We start from the raw sequence: 16288 nt of genomic DNA, 5'->3' as shown, positions 1-16288 counted from the left end.
ACATACATTACTGATTTGTTCCTGTGTCCTTTTCAGTCTTTGTAACTCAGGCGTATCAGTCACAATACTGAACCCTCTTCCTTTGCTTTCTTCAAAGTCTCTTTTGTATTTTACCTACAGAATAGAAAATACAGAAGAACAGGGTTGTTTTCATTTTCCATAATTTGCCCCTAGCAATCTAGCAATTCTTTTTTACTGTAAATAAAGGACTTGTAAATAAAGCTTTCAGCTTTTAAAGGAGAAGCCTGATTTCATCCACTAACAGAGATAGGCAGCAACTGGACAAAACTCCCTAGTGCCTGAGCAACTGCCTCCTCTGGGGGTGCCACGGGCTCACCTCCACGCATACTGCAGCTGTGGAAAGATCAGTCTGTGGTCATTTCATTCTCAGAGCAGCTACCACAGAACTATAGACGCCCGCACAGCATCAAGCAAGCACCTATACTCGCACAAAAAAATAGCTATAACTAAATTTGGAGGACTTCTAATACACAGCTTCCCATTTCACCCTCTCTTCATGATTATTCTATCAGTCTCTTTCCCTGTTGAAACATAAATTACACATTAAAAAATACTGCATGAAAAGAGTATTCAGAATATCATGAAGTCAAACACTGTTAAGTTAGGGAATGGTTGCCTGTATAAGCTTAATTTTTCCCTCTTGCACATATGCATTCAGATATTGTCTTTAATCAGGTACTCATCCTTTGACATAACCTTTGACAAGGCCCCCTGCTTTATTCTCTACACAGCAGAGATGATTCCATATGCAGTTGTATCTTTTTTTCGGACCAGACTATACAAATCCTACCATCAAGGCAGGAATATTAGTTTTATCAGGATCTTTTATACAGCTCTCATCACATTAATCAATCTTCATAGTGCACCCTGGAAAGTGGGAATGGCAATATCCATGCTTCTAGGGCAATGTGCAAACTGAGGTGAAATGAGCTTAATTTCCAAAAACACACAGGGGTCTCAGGGTGTTCACTCTCAGATTCCTAACAGTTGAATATGTTCAAATTATGGACTTTGAGTTACAAATACCCAGTACTTCTGCAAAATCAGTCTTGGTGATCTCAGTTTCAACATAAAGAAACAAGATATATTAAGTCACTGTTGAGCAACAGACAAAACTCTGCAGAGTCAGGACCCATCTCTCCCTGGATGGATTCATCTATCTTACCCATATAAACTTCCTTTTACTTCCTATGTCTCCTGCTTTATTCACTACACACATCCAGATTTTGCAGCACCTGGGAGAGCATTAGTACAAAGCAGGATTCTCCTTCACAAAACTGATAACCAGAAAACATTCAGCACATGTACAAAGTTCAAGGTTGGCTTAGGTTTATTTTCCAAGCAAGTACCTAATGTTATGATGGTCATGCACAGGAAGAAATGCCTCTAGATTATGAACATTAAGTTTCAGAAGGCTATAGGATAGAGTTTGTCCTCCCCATCCTAAATCTTAATGAGGATGTTAATAACCTTTGCGTTTTCTTTAAATGGCATTTTAGCATATATCATTGTATGTAGCTCACACGTAAGCCCATCACACAAATCCTTGAGACACTGCAGTATGTGACCTGATCAATGAACCATTTTTCCTATGTTCCACATTTAGAGGCAGCTGTAGATTTCACACAAGTATAATCTTTTCACACCACCCTGAGGCAAAGGAAACAGCACTGCCACTGGGGCTTTTGAGAAAACCATGGGTTGGCTGGCCCATGCCTTTCTGTTCATCTCCCCCAGGTTCAACTCCTCTGCACCTTTCCTTCCATTTGACCACTGTATTCAGGTATCACTTTGTCTCCTAAATTTCTAAACTACACTAGTCCGTCTCTCCTTGGCTTCTTGCTAAATCCCTTTATCCAAGGCGCTCCAATTTTCATTGCCTATTATCTCCCTTCTATCAAATGACTCTCCATCTTCCCGCTGACCCTCAGAGGATTCCTTAAACATATTATTCCAGGACTGCTGCTAAGAAAGAGGTCTTGGAAGTATCTGTAAACTTTCTTTATTTGAAGTCATACAAAACTTTACCAAAATTGGACAGACTTCCATGGCCAAGGACACGTACCTAACAAAAAAGACTTCCATTTCAGCAAGCTTCAGCTCCTCAGCCCTAAATGCCAAGAAAACTGAACTGTTAAACAACTTAACAAAAAAAAAAAAAAAAAATTAACCCCACTTGTTAATAATTCCAAGGGAACAAAAGTTTATCCTAGTCTCAGCCTTGGGAACTGCTAAGTATTTTGCATAAAAATTCCACATTTGACCCGAAGCAGGCAGCTGACATGAAAATGCTCAGTCTTACTATTTAAAGTTTACCAGAATTATGAGCAAGTGAACACATCTTACAATGAGAAATGGGCTTAGCCCTGCCTACAAGAGAGATTACCTATTCTTAGAAAGAGCATTTCCTGCTATTAATTCCAAATGTTCTAGCCATTAACTTCAAATGACCTTTATTCATCTTACAGAGGAACAGAAGAAGAAGAAAGGGAGGGAACTAGATAGTTTTAACTTAATATTATTTTAATCCTTCAGTCAGATAAAAAGGGCTTCTACTCTCTATTAATAAATCACTTGACAAGAGTAAGGTTAACTATAGTTCTCAGAGCAGCTACTCTGAAACAATAAAAAAATTATTTAAAACATTAGTAGAGTTAATATATGCATTATTGGATTTTGCTATCTAACTTCAAAACGTAGTTTTGAGTTATAAAAATCACAAAGAAACATAATAAATCATGAAGATCACCACTCTGAAATGTAGCCCACTAAAACTACTAATTAGCGTAAGTTCAAAAGACAAAACACCTCAGTTTCCACAAAATGTGGACATCAGTCATTTAGAACTTGGATCTAAACACAACTCTTATTTAGTATCAAGAATTAATATGAATGAGGAGGGAACAAAACAACTGCTGATTGACTCCCAATTTCAGATAATTTAAAAGTTCAAGTTTTGCTTGACCAGAAAACTTTTAGTAACTACAAAATCTGGGATTAAAATGCAAATTAATTGCTTTAAACAAATTTACAGTAGAAAAGAATATTCTGTACAGGAGCTGTAAAAATCACTATAACAATTGACTTAACCACATACTGGGTCTGTCTGGGATGGAGTTAAATTTCCTCATAGCAGCCCATATAGTGCTATGCTTTGAATTTGTATCTAGAACAGTGCTTTGGCTATTGCTGAGCAGTGCTCACACAGACTCATCCCTAACCTCACCCAAAGACCAGTAGGCTCGGTGTGGGTGAGGGACTGGGAGCTGACACAGCCAGGACAGCTGACTCAAACTGACCAAAGGGGTATTACATATCATAAAACACCATGCTCAACAGCAAAAGCAAAGGGGGAGAGCAGACTTCAGTGATTAAGGCATTTGTACCAGGGCCCTATTTCCCAGGAAGTGGCTGGACATTGCCTGCTGATGGGAAGCAGAGAATAAATTTTGCTTTTGCTTTGCTTCTGAGGGCAGCCCTTGTATTTAAAAAAAAAAAAAAAAAAGAAGGTTTTTATTGTATTTTCTCCCTCTGTCTTGCTGAGGAGAGGGAATAAGAGAGTAGCTTGGTGGGCATCTGGCAGCCAGCCAAGATCAACCCAAACGGGAACTCTTGAAATTTAGTTTTGAAATGGAAATGTCAATAACCCCTAATGAATGAATCATAAATGCAGTCATTTCCTACAAATACAATTTTCAGCAACTCCTCACCAAAATCCCAGCCAGTGGTTCATAATGCTTCCCTCTTGGCTCCAAAATTGAGTGCAGTCTCACAAATGCAGAGCACCCTCAGTGGTGACTACCCTGAAAAATTGATCCTTTGAGAGACAATGTGTGGCATAAACATTAGAAGTAAAACTGTAATAAATCACCATAAATGAAACAGTTTTAAGAGAAAATACTTCATGAGAAGTAATTCTGCACCAACTCACAGTGAAAGGAGTAAGTGATCCAACAGATCTTTAACAAATCAAACTTCTCATATTTGTGACATCAGCAAGAGATGTCACACTCATGACATCTCATTTAGAGACTCAAAGACAGGATTGTGTAAATCCATCCATGAGGTCAGCATGAAGAAGCCAGAAGGTCCATCTTACACTGTAGGACAGAGGGTCTATCTTACTCGGTACATAAAATATTATGCTGAGAAAATGCTGCTTATTTTTTTCACAGGTACACTTGGTACTTGGCAGCAAAGCCACCTATTAGCAAAACAAGATTAATTTTTCCTGGGAAAAATACTCTGAAAATATAAATGGACCCTAAAAGATTGATTATACTCTTGGGGTTTTTGGCACCTACCCTTAGTCCAGACTGATTTGCAATACCAGAAGTACATATTATTTGAACAAACAACACAGGAGTCCAAAAACACCAAACAAAAAAGCAGAGCAAAAATACAATATGGTGGATCCTCATACTCTTATCCATCCCATCCCTATCAGAAAGTTACTCAGCTACTACAAAGCAAACATTAAATCACCAAAAGCTAAGGCAGTGTTAAAGTTAGTTTCCTGTACAGTCCCTTCTCCACTTCCCTGTACAGACCAGGTAGTTGTGTAGTTAAATCTCCTTTCTTATTCTGACACACTGCATAGCCCCACAGATTGGCATCATCATGCCTCACATCCAGCAAGGAAGGAATAAGCACGGTAGAATGGGAGAATAGGACCCCTCACACCCACATTTGCCCAGAGAGGAATCTTCATAGACCTACAGTCTTTACCACACCCTGAATATTTATGAATTTGTTTCAGTATGTTATGTTTGAGGCTTGCCCAAAGCCATCTGCTCCTTCTGTGCCCAGCACACACAACTACCTCCCAAAGGTCACCATCTGCTAATACACTGGTTTTCACAGACTGGCAAGAAATCCTCTCCCACAGTAAAGGTCCTAGAGGCACATCTTGGCAAAGATGCCTTTGTTTGGTTCTGCTTATTTCATAGAGCACATAGTCTGCTGATTTTGCCTTGATTTATCTTACTTCTTACAAAATTAATGGCAAGACATAGAAAAAACTTACTCTGTAAGTTAAGTTTTTATGAACATGACTGAAACAAATGTCCACAGATAAATCAAATGTAAAGAACAATTCTAGACTAAACTCAGTAAGACTTCTATTTATTTGACCAATCTCTCTTATAAAGGATCCTAAACACTCTCTTATTTGACAAAGGTAGGTTTCAGTCTTCATGGTATAGTTTGTCTCTGTCTCCTAACACTGCCCATAGCTCAACATCCCATTAATTTCCTGCTTGTATTAGAGGCACATTTAAGTCTCATCTAAGACCCAACAACAGTTCCATTTAAGACTCAATCTGCCAAGCATTGCTTCTCCTAATGGCAGTAGAACATGGTCTTCCCACTGTCACTCCATTAGAACTATTGCCCACAGTAAATTTAAACAGCTGTCTGGAATGCAGAAACTGAGAGCAGCCCATAGGGCAGACTAAACTGTGCTCAAAACTTTTATATGAACTGGAAGCTATAGGCTGGACATTCCTTAGGGAAATCAAGGAGCCATGAACTCCTAAAAGGCCACTGATGAATGAGTTCTGCTGGAATAAGGGACTGTAGGGTTACAGATTTCATCACTTTTCTCAGATAAAACAAAATAAAAATTCCCCAAGACTGCATTTTGCAATTTTTTCAAATGGTCTTTAGAATGCACAAAGTCAAATTTTAGATTTTTTTTTCCCTTTTAATAGAGAAAAAAAGCCATTTTCACAACTCACATCTCTCAAGCATTCATCATAATAGTTGAAACTTTCTGAGAGTAGACAGTTTCTTATTCAAAGATGATTTAAAGCTGAAAATGTCGATACTCCAACAAAATGCAAAACTTTTGCATCTATATGGAGTAAAAATTTTCAAGTGCCATCACTATCATTAAATATTATGTCTCTCTACATACATCATTCAAATATTGGGCAAGTCTGTCTGTGCTACCCTCCGAAGTACAGCCTCAGCAAGTCTCCAACCATCTGCAAATCTCTGCACTGTAATTTCCTGAAGACCTTTGCAGTTTTACCAGGGAACTACTTCTAACAAACAAAAATCTTGGAATCCACATCAGAACAGTTAAAATGTTGGATGGGTGCAAATTAAAATGTATAAATAGTAACTCTGGAGATAATGTCTCCATAATGTGGTCTTGTCATACTGAAGATGATGTGAGTGGCTCAGAGAAAATGCGTGGACAAAAGCATTCCACACCCCAGGCTGTGCAGGGGCAGGAAATTGGAGGCAGTGAGAGATCAACAATTTCAGAATGAGAAAAAGATGGAGTTCTCCACACAACAGCATGTGAACAGTAGTCAGGATCCAAGTAAAATTACAACTGAAGAGAGTGCGATCTAACACTGTTTCAACAGGCTTGTTGACTAGGCTCCACTCCATCAAAAATAATTTCCATTGAAACTAGTTGGGTGCTTCTGCCCAAGAAATTATTTTTATGCCACTAAGTATGCTCTCAAGTGCCTTGCACTTTGTTTTGCTATTCAACAAAGTGGAAGTCAGTGATATTCTTTTCTATTAAAATATAACACTAATGTTCTCCAAAGGCTGCACACACAGAGAAGACAACAAGCCAGACTCAGAACAAGCTGATTTTCCCCCATTTCCACCAGTGACTATCATCCATTCAATTTGTGAACCAAACTTTATATCCACATTTTAAGAAGAAGTAAACAAATTCCATGCAGAACTGCAGCTGAGGAGATATGACGTGGCAATCTTCATGACAAAGACATACTGTCACATCTTCTGTCCAGTCCCTATCACTTGGTATATGCTGTGTTTGAACTACTTTATCTCCAAGGAACAGAAGTCTGGGGAGGTGAAGGATTTCTTACTCTACCACAACAGAAATAGAGCGGACTTTACCATAGTTCATCTCCAGGCAGAAAATGAAATATCGACATATATAATCCAAATGCAGCCCAACAAATTACCACAAATTTTAATAATACCCTCCAAAATGAAACCAGTGACAGCAAACTCCTCCAGAGATAATTATCAGACATAGGGGTAAAAAAAAAAACCAAATCCCATTTTAATGTCTCATGTATAGATTTGCTAACTCCTGGAATATTTTTTTTATCTCCAGGGCCTGAACTAAACATACAGTCCCTGTCTCGCTGTTTTCATCACCGGAAAAGAAAATGGTCAGGCAATCACCAGGAAAATTATGTACTCATGAGCTCTGTGCTATGAAGGAAGTATGCAGCAAATCACAAGCACACGTGAGCTTGCTATGCCTACACTCCAAGGTGGACAGAAAATACGTAACTGCTGTTTGGTTAGGTCATCAACACTGAGCCAGCAAGCCCTGCTGAGAGGCAGGATGTGTTATCTCAGGCTCAGCGCCATGCAAACCACGGCCATGCAGCCTGTAGTTGGCTCATAGTACTAGCAGAGCTCCAAGGCATCTGCACACTGGGTAGAAAAAAGATACAACACAAAAATGCACATCCACACAAAAGGCAGGCAGCTACAACAGCAATTTGGGGAGGGAGGAGGGGAGGCGTAAAAAAAGAAACAGCAAACATTCCTTTCCCTGCAAAACTCCACCAAATAAAACCTTCTAAAACTTACCTAATAAATCTTCCAAATAACACAAGGGTCATATCAGTCCAAAGAGTGTAGAATATTCACACCAAAAATCAAGCCAAAAACCGAACTAAAAAAATACAGCATGGCATGTAAAGAAGATTGACCACAGAAGGGATGTAAAGAAGACTGATTTCAGAAAATTGTAATACAGACCAAAGGCACAAGTTGTAGTCATATGCTACAAAAGGTAACCAAAACAAACATTAATCGGCAAGAGAAGCCAGAATATGACATGTGAAGAAAAAAAAAACAGTAAAACTCTAATGAACAACTGCTCAAAAAATCAGGGAATGTTCACTGCTGTAGCAGGAGAAAGAGGCTCAAATGAACCCAAACTGAGAGCCACCAGAATGCAGCTCAGAGCAAAGTGCAGAGGAAAAGAAACTGAAAAATCTAGATTTGAGCAATACAGGTGTGCAGGCACAGAAAATAATGGGACACAGTGCAATTATACCCTCTGGTCTCTGCTAACAGCTTAGCAAACTTGGGGTCTCTCTGTCCCTCAGACACCATGCAGCTGGCACCTTATATAGCACTCACACTAGTAACTATCCTCTTGTCTCATTGCCTCACAGCTCTTCTTGTCTATTTCCATGGTAAGGACAAGCCATCGCTTATTCCACACAGTTAACAGATCATTTGGCTTTAGGTGTTCTTATGGAAGTTCCTTGCAACTGTTTACTGTGCCATTTCTTCCTTATTTCTAGAAAGCTGATGTATCAAGTGGAAGCCTGCAATGCAACCCTGGTTGCAAAATCCATGCCTGTTGCACACAGCCTGCGCCCCCTTGGCCATATTAGTTGTAGATGTCCCATGTAGTCAGTTCCTTTGTCTCTGTAAAACCAAGGGTAGGGGAGAGAGACTACCCATCTTTTCCCTTTAACTGTAAACAAGTTCTGAAATCCTTAAAATTTTTCTGCCTTCCAAGTTATCTTTCTGCCATTTAGTAATGAAGATAAAGCCCAAGCTATCGAAGGCACCATAAAGGTAGTTTAGTGTTTTAGGAGGAACCTCCTTTTCAAAATTTGGAAGTAAAGAGGGAAAAAAATAGGAAAATCCATAAAATTAATTTCCAGCTAATACCTGTAGCTTGGCACCCAGAGATTAGTTTTAGCTGAAGTCTAAATGACATTAAACCCTTTTTTTTGAGACTGTAAATTCTCCATTTTGTTCTTCATTTTAAAGTGAAAAGGAAATGAAGGTGAATGCAAAATGATGAATGTAAGAAAGGTAGTTTCAGACCAGAAAATACACAATGGACAGTTCAGTCTTGTATGTTAAAATTTTTCCTTCATTTTCAACTCTGAATGTCAGATATTCTTAAGAAATTTCAGCTGCAGAGGGGAATAAGACAGAAAATATTTTGTCCCAACTAAAATCCCCAAAACTATCATAAGATAAGTGTCTGTAAAGAGAACTGAATCACTACAAATGTTAACCTTTGGAGAAGTCCATAAGGTGAATCACTCAGAGGGAATAATTTCTTAAACAATTCAGTATGTAGGCAACCTTCTATAAATGCAAATCTAATGTTTCCATCATCAGCCTCTCGAATATCATGGTAACAACAAGCAGAGTGAAATGGTTAGACACACAGGAAACTCACACAATTCCAAAACTGCAGCCACAAGAACTGAGATGCCACAAGAGAAGATGCCAAAGGCCACCTGTAGAATCAGTGTTGCAACCTGGTTCTGACTGTCTTTTCTTAGATGCTTGAATCATCTGAGTTTGCAATTTCTGGTACCTCTAAATCTTTTGCCTCTGTAACTACTTGTGCTGGTAAATCTACCTCATTCACAAAGAGGATACAGGCTCATGACTCCAGAATCACTGGGCTGAGTTCTCACTTCCCTGTGCTCATTGGGAATCGGTCCCCAGTCCTGCCACAACTCACAGGGAAAGACATAGATTGGCCTAGGCTCCTGACACTAAAAGACCCAAGGGATACATAAGAAAAAATCTTAGCCACGTACTCAAGGTGAAAGTCCTATAGTGAGAACATGGTAACTTGGGGCTAGTTTTGCAGTGTTGACAGTAACAGGGAAATGAGGCCACTCCATTTGTCAGTTACCTAAGTAATGAGCAATAAAAATATATCCAGTTCCCTCATCCCGCCCCAATCAAAAACATTTGCTTCTCAAACTCTCACTTTAACATCCTTAAACAGAAATTAGACAATTAAATCATCCTCCAAGCCTGGTCTTCAATTTTAGGCTCTTCTTTGGGAGCCTCAGTTAAAGCTTGTTACAGTTATTAGGAAACTTCTGACTAAATTTAGTTTATCCTTTAATACCATTATCCCAGGGAACTCCTCAGATGGCAATAACTGGCCAGAAACAAAAAGCAGATGTCGCTAATACAGACACGGACACACAACCTCACTAACCAACTCGTTTTTACAGTGAGTGGACAGAAAAGGACACTTAGAGAACAATTCAGTTCATCTGAAGAAGATATTTAAAAATCTTATATTTAAAACATCTTGAAAATTCCTTAAACTGTAAAAATGCAACTTAAAACTACCTAAAATATCTTTATGTATCTTGAGAAGATATCTAAAGATATCTTTAAAAAGATTACTAAATCCAAGTGAAATGAACTCTATAATGAGCTCCAACGCACCCCATCATGTTGTCTATGCATCTCCTGTGATGCTATATTTTTGTGACCTACTTCAGAATAAATTCGTGTTCAGTTTCCTAAATCTTCAGAATTCTAGAGCTGTGCACAGATGCCAGTAATGAGTTTGGTATAGACCAGTTTTCAGCTGCATACAACAGTGGTTTTTACATTGAGAGCTGAATCACCAGATTTTTTCAAACTGTGCCTGTAGAGCAATATGTAAAACCCAACTAAAAGAGAGGTTATTTATGATGTGCAAAGGAACGAGAAGGGCAAGGTACCCTTTAAATACATCCATTATTCATTCCTACTGAATACACATGACTTCTGCTTCAAACAGCGAGGGATATGTTGTGAGAGATGCCCTTCTAATAAAAACAAGGCAGGAATGTTAGTACCAGAAGGTTCCCTGCAGGCTAAAAAGTGACAGTTGGCTGGGTTAGGATCAGAGAAAAAAGTGGGGTGTAGCAGCAGGGCCTGTTTAGACAGAAAAAAAAAAAGTGTAAAGAAAAGGAAGGGTCCGCAAATTGGAGGAACTACTCCAGAAATGAAATGAAACCTGTTTGGAGGGAAAAAAAAAAAAAACAAACACCACAACTGCTTCAGAAAAGAAAGACCAGGCATCCCAAAGGAGCAGACAGGGACTGTACTTCCCATTTCTTATCAGAGATGTTAGCTAACAATAATGAGTGAGCAGGAGGAGAGGGAGGGAAGAGAGAGAGAACAGTTGCAAATCACCCCAGCTGTAAAAACTGCTCCCTTTGTTAAATGGCCCTTAGTGAGTGGAGAGAAGGTGAGAATTTAAAGAAGGGTCTTTGTTATTTAAATGCTATCCCGTGCTGCTTTTTCAAAACTTCCTTAGAAATGTATAGTGAGATCAATTATTTTTCAGTTCCAAGCACTAAAGGCCGCAGGCTTGGGGTTTGGGGTTGGGTTTTCTTCTTTAGTGACCAGGGAAAACTAGGAGAGAGGTCATTGCCTCATAAAAAAGACATATTGCATTCCTATATCTGAGACATCCTACCTTCTGATTGCTTTTAAAGTTTTGAAAACATCTACACAGATGAGTTTTATCACTACTGTAAAGCCTTCTACCTGTGAAACAAAGGAGACTGATTCTGTAAATTTTGTCATGACTTCCAATGCTGTTTATTTTTCTTTCTCACCTCCAGTAAGAATGAACTTATCCCTCCCAGTAGAATCTAATCTTTGTATTTCAGGGGAGGGAAAGTAGTAACCAAAAAAGTCTGACAATAGTGATACAAACAGACATTTGTATGCAAGGAAATAGAAAGACTGGTACACAATTTCAAAAAAACTTCTGAAAGATGCTAATTTCCTGGGATATGATGTGGTTTGGATACTTTTTAGAGATTTGTTTATCTAGAAGGAAAAAGTCTCCAGCCAGCATGCTATATCCCCTTTTTAATATCTCCAGAAACATCATGTCCTACGGAAGGCAAATATAGCTTCTGTGAGTAGTAACACAGCCAGCCTGCACAAATCAAACTGGCTGAATAAAAGATGCATTTAAATGCTCTGGAATGTTCATTAATTGCAGAGAATTTCATCCAAAGCCTACAGGATCCTCATGCGCTGGCATAATAAGAAAAGACAACTTCTGGCAATTACACAATGTGTTTTCCAACATACTTGGTTGAATTACAGAGATTAGATACAAACTTCCCAGATTTCAAACAATTGTAATCCTTCTCCTTGACAATGTTTAATATTTTCTGCTGTGAGAAAATGTAACAGTAAGTTTGATCCTTGGGTCTCCTGTCAAATTTAATACATAGATTTGGAGAAATGGTAAATATTGCTAAATTAGTTCTAATATAATATAGAAAAGAAGTTCATAGGCAAACACTGTCCCTTCAAAACAGAAAAACCAAAAGAAGCAACATCCTTGTCAGTCCATGCATCTACCTCTGTAAAGTACATTTGAATCATTATGTCTTGTTGCTTAAACAGATCAAATAGGATTAACTCTGGGCAGGCATTTTAATGGCATTATTTCTACCACAATATCATTTTTACACTATTTTCCTATCACAAAGCTTAAACACATATTGTAATTCCCGTCTGATGAAAAGATTATGCAGGAATATTTTCCATTTTCCAAAGCACAAGAAGTTTTGAAGGAAGGCCACTCTGATATACTTTCCCTGAAAGATCTCCCGCTGCTGAACTGGTTTGTGTGTGTTGTAATGGGACTGTGTCCAACCTACTGTAAACAGCAGGTATGTGGACCTCTCAAAATCCAGCTTCAACTGCAGTCAGTGGTCGAAAGAGACTGTTCTGCACGATGGTTTGCAGCCATCTAGGGAGGCCATGTTAGCAGTGTGGCAATATTGGTAGAGCAACAGTGAAGTTCAAAACCCGCCAAAGGAAGGATGTCTGCTTTTTCTGACATCTGCAGAACATGCTGGAAACAGGTACATAACGTAAGAGAGTGAGCAAAGAAATAGAGACACCGTATGCTCATCACAAGAGAGAGGGCTCTGACAAGAAAGTTCAGTGCTGCCACAATCATTGTCAGATCACAGCAAGAAGAAAGGAATCATAAGAAATGAGTAGATATAGGTACATCGTACACACAGCATTAGAGACAGCTATTTGTTACACTGCTGAATACCAAACTTATTATTGCTTTCATTTCTTATCTGCTTACACCTTACTCCTGAATCTTAAAGATGGAGTATAAGCCCTTTTCAGGCAGATACAGGTTTTTTGTGTTGAATTTCTACAGCTCCTAGCAAAGCGCCCTAGGTCTAGAGCCATTAGATACTGCAGTAAGCCAGGTATTTGCTGAGAGCCAACATAGTGGCAGCTCTTCTCTCTGCCAGAATTCAACTAGGGTATTCAGATGAACACATATACTCACTGAGCCACAGCACCCAAGGGTTCATGGCAGTGTCATTCAAGGTATTTGGGGTCTACAAAACAGCAGGGTCCAGAAAATCAGCTACAAAAGCAGAGGAAGGAAAAAGATGCAGAGGACGGGCAGCAGCTAAGTGAGGAGTTACACTCCATTCCCTGACCCAGACCTGTGTCAGTATGATGTGTTAACGCTGCTTGTCTCGAAGATGTATCAATACTGACACAGGCACTGCCTATACCAGACTTTTGAAATGTGTGAGAAGCACGGATTCAAACAGCTCGTCTGTCACCACACACATGGTGCAGCTCATATCAGCATACGGCACTGGCATGGGGAGCAGAGCGTGGATGTAAGAAAAAATATTTTTGGTTAGCTTAATCTAACTTCTGCCACTCTGAGCAAACTATGCACTGTGTGTGCACTATTGTATCCTCAGTCTATGATCATGTCAGTCTCAGCTCACACTGTCACACTCCTGACAACAGCGTTAGTTCAGAATTGGCACTCAAATCAAGAAGGCATCAGATAGCAAAATCTAGGCTGCCATATCCAAAACACCCTGCTCTTCAGGATGGTTTTCCACTTGTTTGCTACACACTCATAATAGCTCAGGGGCTGGGGAGAAGTTCCTGGAGCACTCCCTGGCAGAGATTCTGCTTGCGATGGAGCTCCTCGTTCCACCCCAGCAGCACTGGTGGTTGCAGATGTGGTGGAGCAAGCAGTGGTCAGGGTCAGGCCTTCACCTTCAGCCTCAGAGGCTCCTCAGCAGAGCAAGGTCTGCAAACCACATGCTTGAGAGCCAGCAGTGTGGAACTCAAGTGGGAGACCCAAGTGGTATAACGAGAAGAAAGCATGAGAGAGTTATCAAAGAAGAGAACAGCAGAAAAGAGAATTGCAAAGACAAATTTAAGAAGATTTAGGATATTTTTCTGGCCGCATGCAAGCATTCTCAGAACCATCAAAAAATCCTGGACCTGTCTCAGTAATTTTTGAAAGAAAAATGGAGGGGAAAATATATTTGGCATTGCTAGACTACCAGGTGGTTTCACTGTTTGGCAACCATCTGGTCTCAGTTTTCTCTTTGTTAGTAGCACCAGCATCAAATGAGACAGAAATAGGAAATGTTAACTATTAAAATAGACACAATTAGACAAATAAAAGCTATCATCAACCAAAGGAAAGCCAGCAAATGGACAGCAGTGTGAAACGCATGGCAAATCATTTTTAAAAATAAATAAATAAAGGCATGGTCATCCTGAATTATAACTAAATAGCAGTTACTTTAATGTTTGTAATATTGCACATGAGTATTTTTGCTAATGGTTTCTCACTGTCCTTCCCTCCAGTTCCTCCAACATCATATAGTAAAAGAGCAGCAGAAACAGCCAGAAATGTTCAGATCACAAAGAAGGCAACTCAACACAGAAGATAAAAACTAGAGGAAGGAGGGAAACAGTAGTGGTGCCAGAGCTGTAGATGACTACAAAGGACCAATCCAAAGACCCACATTTATTGATATGTCATTTAAAATTAAATTCAAAAGAAACCATATTTGAATTTCACATGGAACTTTTTTGTCCAAGATAGTGGTAACTGAACAAAGAAATCATTACTTCTCTGAAGTGTCATTGCTTCCAGATGGTGGTTATCATCCCAAACAAAGATCAGTTATTTAAAATACAAAGCGTATGCAAGGCTAATTTTTCAGATGGGGGTAGAGCAAAGACTATCTGCAGGTTCATTTGCCTCCATGAAAAACCTCTTGTCTGCTCACATGCAGTAGACAATTGCATGAGGTTGCTTTTGGCCATTACTGATCTACTAATTTTGCAAGAAAAGTTTAAGACTTGGGCACAAAAGTGTTGGCTTTTTTATTTTAGAACTGAAATAAATGATCAAGTAGAAACAAAAATAAAAATTATAGCAAACAAATCTAACTTGAAAATTGAAGAGAGGCAATTCAGCAACCAGAGACCCTTCTGTCCTCTGCCACTTGACTTCTTGGTCTTATTCCAGCTGTCAGAGAAAACAATAGATGCAAACACGGTGAGAAGACTGAATATCCTAAAAAAATGCAACGACATCCCATAAATGCCAACATGTATAGTGTAATCATTGCCATCAAAGAATAGCATCCATTTATCATGGTAAATGTGCAGAAACTTGTCATCGCAATCATATTGTGCACTAAGAAGATTAAACATGACTGCCATGAGATAACTCTTGACCAGTAGCTTGGTTTCTTATTTCTTTTGATCAACTTCTCCTTCTTTTCATCAGCACAGTATTGGGCAAACTCGCTTTGCCTATTTCCACCTGCCAGCTAAATTTCTGACAAGTATTTTATCCTCTGAAATTATTAATTACTAGTAAATGCCAATTAGGCTGTTATCAGTTCACCCTAATAAGAGTCGTCCTGCTGAATAGAGATCAAAGGGCACAGGCACAGAGTGAGAAAGAACCTCCAATAAACTCCAGGAACCCTGAAAATACAGCAGCACTGCCACTGAGTTGCATCCCTAGACCATCCATGGGGAATCCAGTTCAAATCTGGTATTGAGGACTCTGCACTGGTATCTTTTACCAAAAGAACTAAGTGTTAATTAGAGCACCATAGCCCCAATATCCTATCTATTCTATTCAAATCATGACTACACTGTGGGAAAACAGGTTAGCAGAAGGTCTGTCTCTTCTCAGCCACTCATCACTTTGCTAAGTGAGTAAAAAATTTAAAATTACAGCACAGAAAATATATGACTAAGTGATGATGTAGACAGCTCAGAAAAAGAACTGAAAATTATCTGAGAAAATGATGCTGGTATAATTTTACACTTCGAACTAATCTATTAAATTTCATCTCCATTTCTATTACTCTTTAACAGTCAATATAAAAGATACTCCAATTTTAAGGGGAAAAATTAGACACGTATTTGTGTTGCCATAACTGTTACCAAGTACTTGAAGACTTAAAGTCTTATCTAAATTGCATTTTGGCAAGGATTTATAGAGAGTCATTTTGGTAACACGGAAATAATTGATACATATCAATGGTGGATTATTTTACAAAAACTCCCTATCCTGCACATATCTTGTCTCTGTTCCCTTTGATGTAATAACTATTAAAAGACTTCATGTAAAAAA

General features: G+C 38.9%; 1 protein-coding gene across 2 annotated transcripts in view; it reads right to left on the bottom strand.

The window, feature by feature from the left end:
* Positions 1-16288, bottom strand: part of NEBL (nebulette) — a 251660-nt gene that overhangs the window by 140376 nt on the left and 94996 nt on the right. For both annotated transcript variants that reach the window (XM_027744706.2, XM_027744707.2), the window contains exon 4: positions 7-114. In XM_027744706.2, the coding sequence (XP_027600507.1) occupies positions 7-114 (108 nt within the window). The remainder of the gene's footprint in view (positions 1-6; positions 115-16288) is intronic.

The sequence above is a fragment of the Pipra filicauda genome, unplaced genomic scaffold (genome assembly GCF_003945595.2).
Source record: "Pipra filicauda isolate LSUMZ 115617 unplaced genomic scaffold, ASM394559v2 scaffold65_size3143899_pilon, whole genome shotgun sequence".
NCBI classification, from domain to species: Eukaryota; Metazoa; Chordata; class Aves; order Passeriformes; family Pipridae; genus Pipra; species Pipra filicauda.
Note: the sequence above shows the minus strand (reverse complement) of the source record. Positions and strands in the feature narration are given on the sequence as shown.